The sequence below is a fragment of the Phalaenopsis equestris genome, unplaced genomic scaffold (assembly GCF_001263595.1).
Source record: "Phalaenopsis equestris unplaced genomic scaffold, ASM126359v1 Scaffold000294, whole genome shotgun sequence".
Lineage (NCBI taxonomy): Eukaryota > Viridiplantae > Streptophyta > Magnoliopsida > Asparagales > Orchidaceae > Phalaenopsis > Phalaenopsis equestris.
In genome coordinates, this window is record NW_018164736.1 from 846,055 (window position 1) to 859,390 (window position 13,336).

General features: G+C 36.4%; 1 protein-coding gene across 1 annotated transcript in view; it reads left to right on the top strand.

The window, feature by feature from the left end:
* Nucleotides 1–6,026, top strand: part of LOC110025221 (fruit protein pKIWI502) — a 16,356-nt gene extending 10,330 nt beyond the window's left edge. Inside the window, exons 2-5 of the mRNA XM_020725559.1 lie at nt 4,198–4,297; nt 4,386–4,481; nt 4,563–4,643; nt 5,731–6,026. Of these exons, the coding sequence (XP_020581218.1) occupies nt 4,198–4,297; nt 4,386–4,481; nt 4,563–4,643; nt 5,731–5,793 (340 nt within the window). The 3' untranslated portion in view covers nt 5,794–6,026. The remainder of the gene's footprint in view (nt 1–4,197; nt 4,298–4,385; nt 4,482–4,562; nt 4,644–5,730) is intronic.
* Nucleotides 6,027–13,336: the final 7,310 nt, after the last annotated feature.

Consider the following 13,336-nt stretch of genomic DNA (forward strand, 5'->3'; position numbering starts at 1 on the left):
ATTTGCTTCTTCATGAAAATTACAAATTTTGAAATCTTGAATTTTTACTAAAAAAATGTCTTTTAGGTTTTCCCATCTAATTCTAGGATGATATACAATTCTTTATCTTAAAATCTAGAAATGTTGAGTACTTAAATTCTCACTTGGATTGACCTTACAATCTTTACAATCTCGACGATCTCCTATTCTCAGAAAAAAATAACCAATTTGTGTTTTATAAGATCCATTATAATAAGTAATATGATGCTCATTTATTTTTTTGAATAAAGTATTAGTAATAACAAAATCATACTCTAAAGCAAAATTTAAAATGACTCTACCTTTTTCATTAGTCAGTTCAAAACCATAGCCACCATGAATATTTCTGAAATCTTCTACCACTGTACCGACATGTCCATTTAAATCTTCTCCAATAAAAAATCTTTCTTCAAGAGATATCATTTGTATTAAGTCTTCTAAGTTATTCCAGAATTTATCTTTAGACTCTATTTCTAAACCTACTTGAGGAGCATAAACACTTATAATATTAAAAATCTCAGTATCAATAATAATCTTAAGGGCTATGATTCTATCTCCAACTCTATTAATTTTTACAACATTATCTTTTAAACTATTATATATAATTACACCTACACCATTTCTAGTACGACTCTTATCAGAATACCAAAACTTAAAACCTACGTTATCAATCTCCTTAGCTTTGATACTAATTTTCTATGAATCATAATATTAACTAATTTCATTAATTTACCATATTCCAAGACCATTTCCTAATATTAGTTTCATTAGTTTCATGGACTAACTTCTTTACCCCCATTTGTCCATAATGTGGGAACCCTTGCTTATTTGACACCACACCTGGGCGTCGGTGTAGCGTCCTTTGCACACTTTTCACTGTATTCAGGTCATACAACGCGTCGCTTCCAGAGGACGCCTTAGCACTAACACAATGATCAAAATGATTCATGTCATGATTTTTTCGACAAGTTTTATGCTGGCTGTTGACTACCTAACACAACCATCCACTTTTCACATATGGGTTTGGGACCGACAATGACGGTGTCAAAAAGTATTCCATTTGTAGTACCTTAATATATTAATCTTGTATGCACTGTCATAATCTTCTTGACAACTCTGAATGGCTCATCCACCCTAGGCTTAAGCTTTCAAAATAAACATAAAGGAAATCTTTAATTCTTTAGTTTGATCCAAAAAAATCACCTCTTTAAAAACTAGGAAATCTTCACTTCTTTAGTTTGATCCAAAAAAATTACCTCTTTAAAAACTCGAGTTTTTTTTAACTTGTTTGTTTGTGTTTGGTATTTAGCTTTATGCCTAGTAAATTCTATCCTCACATCCTCATGTAAGATTTGAATCTCTGAGATTTGACTCGGTCTCACTTTTTTTTTGGAAGGAAGCATCTTAGAAGTAAAATAATCACCTTGTTGTTGGTAGGTACAAATCTTTATTGGAAGGTGAAGAAATGTTTGACTTCTCATTTGAACAATTCGAATTGATTGTTCATGAATGTCGTATCACTTCTTATTTATCACATTTACGAGTGATTTAACTTTGCACTCAATAAATAAAATTTGATTTCATGTTTATTTTAAAAAGGAATTAGTAAATGCTAAATAGTACACATTAGATATCAAATATATAGAATTAAGCTCTCCTTTAATTTACTAATACTTCATGAACATAAATTTTTGAATGTAGTGGAGTTTTCAATTTAAAAAGAATTTTAGTAAAACTAATTTTTAGTAAGCTTCTCCTCAATATGTTTCTTCATTTAAACCACATATATTTTTAGTTTTCTTCCTCTTTCTTATTTTTCAGATTGTTTCCTTAATCGCATGTTGCAATTTCTTAATCGCATGTTGCATTTGGGTTCTTGTCAACCCTATTTTGATGTCATCAATGGTTACTAACTAAGAAGTGGTGGGCACACTCAACAGTGCCTTAGGAGCTGAGACAACTAGTGAGCTTTTTATCACCTTGGGATTTTCAATATTCTGGTCAATCACCACCTCTGATTCGAATTTGACTATCTTTTCCAATTTACTCTTTTTGACTGGAAACTTATCCTTTCGTATTACGAATTCTAATACATGTTTCTTATCCCGAACCTCCTCTCTATCACTCACACAGTAACACACTTCGAATTCGAATTGATTCTTCATGAATGAGGACTGTTTAACTTCTCATTTGAACAATTCAAATTGATTATACATAGGATGAGTGGCTTTATGCTTAGAGACAAAATGTGAAACGAATATATTCGTGAAAGGTGCAGTAGACAAGATTATAGAGAATCGTCTTACATGTTTTGACCATATTAAAGGTCGACCATTCGATGATCCACTCCTTTATAACAAATTTCCCTCATCATCCATTTAATCAGACCAAACCATACACCATGCCATACATGATTAAATTCCCCCACATTTGGATTTATACCAATACCACATAAAATACCAAAAAAATTTCAAAATCCCTCTTCATGAAAGCTAGCCAAGCCATATGCAAGCCATGAAGTCTCCTCCAAGCCACATATGAGCCATATGAGCCATGCCATGTTGAACAACAAGGTGATTATTTTACGTCGATCTGTATTTTCAGAAGGAAATATTTCGTATGATGTATTACACTCAATAAATAAAATATGATTTCATATTTATTTCAAAAAGGAATTAGTAAATGTTAAATAGTGCACATTAGATATTAAATATATAGAATTAAACTCTCCTTTACATAATTTACTAATACTTCATAAACATAAATTTAGGAATGTAGTAGAATTTTCAATTTAAAAAGAATTTAAGTAAAACCAATTTTTAGTAAGGCTTCTCTTCAAGCTTCTCTCAATATGTTTCTTCATTTAAACCACTTTATATTTCTTTTAATACGACTACCAACAGCAAGGTGATTTAACTGTAAATGCCCCATAAACTACTTCTCATTTTATGTTAAAGCTCAAGAATGATTCCTAAATTTACATTCTAAGCAACACACACAGTTGATTTATTAAAGTTAAATCACCTTGCTATTGGTTGGTATACCAGCATCTAGATATAACGCAAATATAGTAGAAGGGTGTCCTAAACTGGTAGTAGTCCCTTCATGAGTGTTATTTATGATGGAATGGTAAATTATAGAACCAACATTAATAGACTTCATCTTTTGTATACAAAAATTTAGTAAAGCTCGATTTGTAGTTACTCTACTCACATTTTTTTTGGAAAGAAGCATCTTAGAAGAAATAAAATAATGCCAGGCACGACATATATCCCTCATCTGCATGGCAGGAAAGTTAAGTTTAATCCCATTTTTAACATTTCATACTCCTCTGTCATTGGTTGACTATAATTTTATCTAATAATGTATTTGTAGGAGTACAGCTCGAGTAAAAGCAATCAAGAATTTCTCTCAAAGAATATAGTGCATTAATACGGAGGGTGAAATTTCTACCGACTTTTCCTTGTATAAACACTGATCCATTATTAGCACAGGAAGATTAGCGTAGAATTCTCTAACCATTGATATCACAAAATTAGAGGTATCATAACATAACTGCTTTCACTGCCATTTAACAATTATTTTCTCGATCAAGCCCCCAGGATGGCTAAAACCTCTTTCAGCAATCTATTTCTTTGTTACCAAGTAGTCATTGTAACGCTCCAAAGCTCTGGCTTCACCTGGTTTTTCTGTGTGATTCTTCTCACGAGAACAGCGAACCAGCAAATAAAATGAGAGAGAGAGGGCTGCGGCTGCTTTTGTGTTCATGTTTGGTTCGTTTAACTAACCGAACGAAAAAAAATTGTTCGTGTTTGTCTCGTTTACTTATTGAACGAATCGAACACGAACTCATTGACGAACCGAACACGAACTGTTCGCGAACAACGAGCTTTTTTGACAGCCCTAGCTGGGGCGATTCCTTCGAGGCAGAAGGATCTGGGGCCTCAGTTCCAATAGGAAGGGATGGGGGCAGAGCACATCTATAGGAACTGCTGTGAAATGTAGCAGGATTAGTTAAATGGGAAAGGCAGTTATAGGTTTTAAATTTATTTTCTTTTTTGCTTTGATAAAATCAATGCTTTGGAACTTTAAATTACTGATATGCATTTCTTGGTGAAAGAAATGCAAAATGTATGGCATATAATTATGTAATTTTCTTTTATTTATTTCTCGTGGCAGCCCTATCCGTTCCCTCATTGAGTCAGCTTTTAGTGCAAATGAAAGGCCGGATGTGAGACTTTATTATGGAGCTAGAAATCTTCAAAGAATGGCATATCAGGTTTGGACTGAAGCTCTTTAAACATCAAGGATTTTCCCTTGTAAGTCTGTTTCCTTAAAGTAATTTGGATTGGATTCTTCTCCATCAGGATAGATTTAAGAATTGGGAGTCTTTGGGTGTTAAAATTGTTCCTGTTTTGTCCCGGCCGGATGATAGCTGGAAAGGTGAAAAGGGTTATGTGCAGGTAATATCTTATGGCGAGATATAGAGGCTGCAGTAGGAATATTTCTATTTTTTTCATTTGATTATCCTAAAAATTATGCAGGCCGTTTTTTCAAGAGCCAAGCAGATCTTAGACGCTTCATCAACTGCAGCAGTTCTCTGTGGGCAGAAGGCTATGACTGAGGTTTGCTATCTTTCATTTATTATTTACCTCATAGTTTTATATTCTTTCATACTCTAATTATCTAAGCAGCAATGTTTCCACACAAGCATTTGTAGTTCTCTGTTCATATTGTCATTTTGTTGGATACGGACTTCCCTGCTTGCAATGTCATATAACTAAGATTTTAAAAGAATCAATATTCTTTAAAAAAAGTTCAATGTTCAAGTAAGGTTCATTTATGTTTATTTGTACTCCTAATTTCTCGAGTTACATAGACTTTAAGAAGGCGACATGTAATCGAACAAGTTTGAAGATTATTCTTGATTATTTCTACTCATGAACATGCTTGGTTTGTCAACAGCCATCTCATTCAAAGTAGCCATTAGAGGGCTCAATATGCTCAAGTTGATAGCATAGCCATCAAATCTCCCTGCTCTAATTGACCCATGTAGCTCGACATGTTTTTAAAAAGACCCCCTCAAGTTGGTCAGATGTAGAGCTAGGCTTACAATACTCGATTTAGCAGAATTCATGATCTTATGCACTCTCTAATCATAATGTGACAGTTGTTTAGTTGGTGTGCATCTCGCTCATTGTGTTCATAACATATGCCCCATGAATTGGGAAAAGTCTGATATGTCTTTGTTATAATAACTAAAAAACTTTGAAGTAATCTGCTCCTCAGAAGCCTCTTAATGCAAATCAAATCAAAACATACAAAAGAGGCTCACTTTCAGAGGCCAGGATAATCCTCCCGTCAATCTTCTGCTAACGTGTTCAAATGCATAGCATATTGATTAGAAATTATGTGAAAAATCCCAACGTGCCAGGTGGGAGGGCTCATTATTTTTAAAGAAAGAAAGAAAAAAAAAGCCTTCATCTGACTCGTAAACATTGATCTTGGTTCTGGTATTTCAATACTTTCATTGAGACATGACGGATGATGAGGAACAAGGGCCTATTTATCTTCTTATCTTTTTTCAATGAGGCAATTACTGTCGACCCATTCTGCTATACAGGCTCTTGAATTTTACAAGATTGAAACTTTAACTGCATTGTGAGAAAATTCTTTCACCATTAAAGCTGATCTCTCTCTCTGTCATTGCAGGAAGTTGCATCCGTGCTCATGGCCGATGGTGTACCACAAGATAAAATTTTGAAAAACTTTTAATGCTTTTTAGCATTTCTTTCTTTTTTTGTGTTTATTTTTTATTTATTTTTATACCAAGCCTGTTGCAGAATAAAGGCTGCGCACCACATATGTTGTATAATTGCCTGTATTGAATTTTTAGGCCAATTTGCATACTACCCAACAACTATCATCAAATTAGTTTTAGTTATTTTATTAGGAAATAGTTTGTCTTTTTAAACAGCATAAATGCGCAAAATTTTGTGTAAATGTACTATTCTATTTTTCCCTGGACGTTGATTTGATTTTTAGGATCTCGCGGGTTGTTACTGCAATTTGATGTTGCGTTTGCTTTTGTACCTGTCAAATTTAACATAATGAAAAAAAATAACTCGTTGACGTTGAGATTTCACTTGACACTGTTATATTTTGTATTCTACAAGATTGAACTGTCATTGTCCTTATCCAAATAGAGAGTTATGATGAACTCTGATAGTCTCCATGAGTGGTACTGCTTTGTCAATCTTTCTGTTTGCCAAAACTGTGAACGTTTAGTTATCACTAACAGAAACTTGTTGAATGTGGTTTCAAGTCTTTACTTTGCGTGAAGCTTTACATGCACATAAACAAAAGAGAAAAATGCAGGAGGTTCAAACTGCCTACAAGCACTATTTTAAATATTTTGCAATCTGATCTAATTGAGCGTTTTCCTTCAAAATAATACGAATTATATTTCAAGTCATAGATTTGCCTAACAGCAATTTACTTCAGAAAATTTCAAATCATCCGAGCTTTTGGCAAATATCCTACTTTGTTTCATTTACATTGAAAAAAAAAAGACCATTTATTTATCAAATTGATTGTCAATTATTTGCATTAGTTTGACTCCGAATAAACTTAGAAGCTTGATTGGCATTTGGAAATAATAAAATGAGTGCAGGATAAAGGCACGAGTTGTTTTATTTTTCGTTGTTGCTTTCATCAAATAGGCAACAACCCTCTTACCATAGAAAAATAAAATTAATAAGCAATGTATAATATGTTCCTAATTTTTTGAATTTTAATATGGAAACTTTGCTGTCTAAATTTTAAATAATTGTCTTCAATTTTTTTAGACTGTAATCTGATCATCCATCAGGACAGTTTGTTTGGGATCAATTTTTTTTTATTTTTGTTTTTTATTTGTTTTTAGAAATATATTTTGGTGTGTTTTTTTTTTAGTTCTATTTTTTTTTTGTTTCTATAAACAAAATAAAATATTTTTGAAACATTCAAAATTAATTTTTTAATCAAACATAATTTTTTTTCTAATCAAAATATAAACACAAGAAATTTCTAAAAAAATCTATTTAAGAAAAATAAGAAATTTATTAAATAACATTATTTAACTGGTTGTAGTTAAGAAAATCTATGAGAATTTTATACTTTGCAAACACTTTGAAACTACAAGGAAAATGATTATTCTATTTTTTATATTAATAAAAAGTGAAATTAAATAATGTTTGTAAAATGCTTTCCACTAACATTCAACCAAAGAGGTTCTAAAGATGAGAAATAGGAGCGCTAAGTTTTTTTTTTTCAAATTTCAATAGGACATAATATTTTCTCTGAAATTTGGGATATTCTTATTCAACAAACACTAGTTAAATTTTAACAATAAAAAAAATAACTAAAGAGCTATATCTTTTTGTTCTTTTTAGTGATAGCCCAAGAAACATATGTCCGAAATGAGATCAAATTGAAATGACTTGGAAGCATATTTTATGGAAGTAACCCACAACCAGATAATCAGGTTTTTGTGTCTGTTCTTGGTTTAATAGCATCTCTCAAATAGACGTATCCCTTTAGTAAATTATAATTTGGGGAATACCCAATAACACTCTCAATAATAGGATTCTTGCTAATGCTTTTGTGACTAAATAGTTAAAAGGGGGGTATCAAAGAAATGATTGCCTCGAAACCGGAACGTCTCAGCACCACAAAGCCTATACTTTTGTAAGGGTGGAGAGAAAGTATCTCGCATCCAAATGGATGGCAGCTAATAAGCAACCGAGGCCCTATGAGGCGACGGGGTCATCAAGTGGGATCTTCCCACCGCTTTGAGGTCGTATTGGGCCATAAGGGTAGAAGCCAAATCGTCGTATCCCAAACAGACAATGACATGCCAGCTAAGTAAGACGTACTAGATGACATAACAAATGGGCCAACGGAAGCATTATGCTTAAAGAGGGCTTCCAAAATATGGAAGGTGAGGAAATCTTAACAAGGTAGAGGTAGACAGGCCAGGGGCTCCATGGACTCGTTATCTCACGCAACTAAGGCCCTAAGTCCACATGTTCGTGAAGGTACCTGCCCCAATACAACCTAGGATTCTTTGTCAGCAACTCACTTGTTGCACCATCCAAAGAAATCTCAGTGGCCCTAAGACTAGAGGAAATAAACCTCTAAATCCTATGACCCTAAACAAGTGGAATTTATAGGAACTTGCGACTATACCCACCAACATACGTGGTAGGAAGCCACTACAAAAGGAAAGACAGGTCCAACTTAGCAAGCTAAAGCGCTCACACGAAAGGTCTTACACACCTCCTGGGTTAGGGAGCCTTCTAAAATCCTAGGCGTTCTAGACAACCATTTAAGTAAAAAGTTAATGCTGGGTCAGTCGGTTTGGAGGAGCACGAGGGCCTCCTCCTCGGGACATGTAGAATGCAGTGCAGTTATCTAGAACAGTCCTTAGATTATTATTGAGACATTATTAATTTCATGGTGGGGATATGACCATGCATGCAACCCATTTAAAATCCAATGCCAAAACCATACAAGAAATAAAAGTGTAAATTTTAAAAACCTAAAATATTTTAATTCTAAATTTTAATTTGTTTTAATCTTTTAATAGATTTTTTTTTATAGAAAGTTTATTATTTGAGGTACTTAGAGAGCCTAGATTATATTTTTTTTTCATTAAAGCTTCCCAGACAAACCATCAATCACAAAATGGCGAAAAAGCAATTCAACAGACTGCACGAAAGTGAAGACACACCAACATGAAAAAAGTACGAACATGTCGGGTGTTGCTGGGCCGACAACATGTCTCAGAAAGACAAAAAAATGTGGCCAGACACCGCTTCATACATACCTAGTCCCAGATTTGTACATTAATATAAGCTCAAACTTATGTTAAGAAACATGAGTTTTTTGCTCCTGGTCCTCATCATGTGGTTCCGCGTGTCTAACAACTCGGAATCCGTGCCCGTACCATATTTTCCATACTGACATTGCCTAAGACTCTAAAAATTACACGATAAAATCTAAAAAAGACTCGAACTGCAAAACAACGAGGTTAGCAACATAATGAGCTATGTCCTAGCAGAAGGACTTAGCAAGCTCCTGCGAATAAATATATTAGTAGGAAATAATTACATCTCCTTTTTTTACTGAGCATGGTTCCTTGTAAGAAAACACCATATTATACTAGTTCACAAATCTCAAACCCGGTAAACACAAAAAGCATCAATCAAATGATGTATGGCTAAGGCGCAAACTAAGGGAACTATAGTTAGGGCATCGAAAAGACTACCTAGCCCTAGCTTAGCAAGCCATCTAGCATATGATGTCCTAATCACAACATCTAAGTGTGTGCAGTGTGTGGGCAAGGGCTAGCGTATATCTTGACGGGATCGTTATCTCTGGCCCCGTCCTGAGGATCCAAGGCTTCTAAGACGTGTCACTAAGCGCAGTTTTTATGAGAGCAAAATCTCTCAATATTAACCTCATGTACGATCTAAGCTAAGGATGCAAGTAATTTCAAAATAGGTTTTGAAAGTTATGATACACACGAGCAAATAAAAAAAAATTCTTTTATAATATTAAAATATGTACTATGAAAGGAAAGAGCCTAAGTGGCATCTAATAAATCCCCTGGGTCCTTAGCACAACATATGTGTGCTGCTCCTAATGCGATAACTCGCATTGCTTGCTGAGATGTGCTCGTGAGCACTGCTCGTTACTTCATTTAGACCAACATCGAGTCACTCCCATAGAGGGTATGGTTAGCCATCAAGGCAAGTAAGCAACACATATGCAGATGCAAAGTGCAGGGTGATTCAGTGTGTTGTGACCACCCTACAGAGGTGAGGATGATCACTAAGTGACAAGCATTTATCATTAAACACATGGTGGCACGTGCTCATGACAAACACAAGGAGTGCATGTATGTAGATGTAAGGCATGCTACATGATCATACATGGATACAAATAGTAGACATACATACAATGGAATGCGTTACACAAACAACTAGTCACATACTCTATATGGAGATATGCCCATGACCATACCAGACATTGCCACATAAGGCGGGTAGCACAATTTGCACACCAAATGAGTTCAAAGGCTATGGAACTTGACCCCTGCTTGGTGGGAATTGCGTGTGCCCTAACAGGAGCACGTAATGTGCCTGATAAGTTCAAAGGCTGAGAAGGCATGACTCGCACTGGCAGGCATACACAGTGCACCGAACAAGTTTAAAGGCCATGGAGGAATGACTTGCACCGGTGGGCACCTAGGGTACACCAAGCAAGTTCAGAGGTCATGAAGACATGACTTGCACAGACGGGGATACACGAGGCACCTTTCCTATGACATTTCAGAGTGTTGCGATAGGATAACAGATGTCATAGTTCTCACTAAGAAGAAATACAATAGGCAGGCTTAGAGTGCAAGCCTCCTCTCACACAAGCCATGTGAGAAATAAAGTGAGCGTACAAAGGAACAGACTCACGTGCCGACGATGAGCATACAAAACATGAGCATACAAGACTTGAACATGTTATGCTATGCGAAAGAAGAAACATACACAATGGTGTGCGGATGCTTGATGACATACAAGGATGTTGACAAGCTGATGCATGGGGTAGCATGTTCAAGTGGAAGGACATAAATATTTGTTATGAGCATTTGAAAACATTTGCTCGTGAATGTACATTGACGTGCTAATGTGGGTACAAAACACTTCTAGTACGACCTTTCGATCGATCATCTATTGGACAACCTGATCGATCGAAAAAGGTCAATTGATTGATACGACCAGTTGCGATCGATTGAACAAATCAACATAAATAAAGATTAGGTCAATTATGAGGAAAGTGTCCAATCACAAGACATGCACAAAAATGAGTTTTTAATGCACATTTTAAGAGAGTCATGCGATGCAACATAAACTAAATTCCATACATATGATGAACAACAAACCTTACTAGGGTCCTAGGGTTGTATGACAAGATGTCCCAACCTCTTATCATATTATGCTTACTGTGTAAGCAGATAATAAGGCCCATCTCCGGTCGATTTGGTAGATTCGAGAAAGGGTTTCTTTCATGAAGAGAACCCCTCATGAAAATGAAGGATCTTTTCATGGCTGAAACTTTCCCAGCCTAGAGAACGAAACATCACAGAGAATTTCATTCTCTAAACAATTTCAGGGGCTCCATCCAACCCATACGATAGATGGAGCTGCCAAATCAATCACGTGATTATTACAATCCCATATTTTGGGGTTAATGGCTAAGGGTTTCAAGGAAAAAAAAAACTCTCAAGGTAGCGTTAGACTTTGAGGTAACAAAATTTTCCTAGCCTAGAGGTTGATCCCTATCAAGAAAGCTTAACCTAAATCTCTATCACAGAACCTAGGGCTTCTCTAAGAAAGCAGAAAAAAAAGAATCTAAGAGCTCTCACCTATATGATGGTTGAAGTCGCACTCTTTTCCTTGTCCTAGCTCGCCTTGGTATTATGATGGAAGTGGCTCCTTCCTATTCCCAAGAATGAAAGAAGCTATCGTTAAGCAAAGGAAATCCCTAACAGCTCTCACAGTCTCACAGTCTCAAGAAGGAATGGAGAGAAGAAAAAATGAGGAAGAAGACAAAAATCTTCAAGGAAAATGGGAAGAAGAAGAAGAGAATGATTTTCTCCAAAGGAACTCCTCTCCACTCTCTAGCTTTCTTTTGAATGCTCTCCCAAGCTCCAAGTGAACTCTCCTCAGCTGAAAAATAAGCTCTCCCCCAAGTGATTTTCGGATCCCTCACTTAGCCTCTCATGAGGCTAGGAAAAGGAAGGGAAATTTCCCTCCCGTGCATAAAATAATGCTTCATTTCCATGTGGCATCTTCCCATAGGTCTTTTAAGAAGTTGGCAGCCATGCAAAGCTTCTCATTGGACCACCAAATTCAGCCCATGTCCAATGGGAAGCTAAGAAACCAATGGGAAGCACAATATGGGGTGAAAAAGTCAAAAATTTCAACCAAAAGCTGCTTTGGGCGGCTGGACGGACATAAGTGCGCGCACACACAAGCTCTTGCAGGGGTGTGGAAGTGCGGAAGCAAGGCGTGTAGGCTCAGAGGGAGCTAGTGTGCAGAGGTTTGCATGGACTTGCATTTCATTATGCACACAAGCATGCGCGCGTGCTCGCGGGCATGTGAGCAGCGCAGGCGCACGTGCACACACAGTTGCGCAGGTGCGTAGGGGCTCACAGGAGCATGTCGGCGCGCTTGTGCACGCGAGCGATGAGCTATTTTTTTCTGTGTAAGGGAATTCCATAGTATTATATATTATTATTATTATATTATTAATTTTTTAAGTATTATTCTCCACTTTCCTGTATCATTGCTTTGTCACCAACTTGGGACCGCTTGGTCCTTCTAGAGTCTTCTTCCTACATCTTAATTCATGTTCTGTTTTTGTGAATGAATTAATGAGGAAAATACTTCTATGTGCCATACGAATCTCATCTTCTTCTTCCTCCTATTTTTGTTTTGCTAACAATTAGAGGGACTGCTCATCCCTGTAACTTATACCAACTGTCGCAACTTATCATGGTATCAGAGACCTCGATCGAGTGTGACGATTTTTTACTCACCTCAGTTTCACAAGAAGGCAAGCTCTTTCGGGCTGACAAAATTGCTCATCACCGTATCTCCTCCATCCTGTTTCGACTCAAATTCCCGCCCATCCACTTCCTGCATATTCATTCATAGCTCAACTACCCGCCCAACCACCTCCTGCAACAACCCTCTCACCGATAGCTACTCAGCCTCAACAATAATCGCCAACATCTACTCCTACCATAGATCCCTCTATCAGTGAACCACCAAAGCAAATCACCCGTCACCCCATGCTTACCCGAGCTCAAACCGGCTCTCTCAAGCCTAGACATATTCTTGATCTAAACACTACTACCACATTCACCACCGATCCTAGTGGCTATATGGAAGCTATAAAGTTTCCTCAATGGAGGAAAGCAATGTCATGTGAGTTTCATGCTCTTTAAAGCCAAGGAACCTGACAATTGGTCCCTCCACTATCAAATCACAACATCATTGGTTGCAGGTGAACATACATAACCAAATTTAATTTTGATGGTTCAATCGCCAAGCACAAAGCTCGTTTTGTAGCTCAGGAGTTCAAACAACTACCTGACATTAACTACAATGAGACCTTCAGTCCTGTCGCCAAGCTTCCAACCATCTGAATTCTTCTAACAATTGCTCTCACTCACGATTGGCTGGTCAAACAACTCGACATATCTAATGCTTTC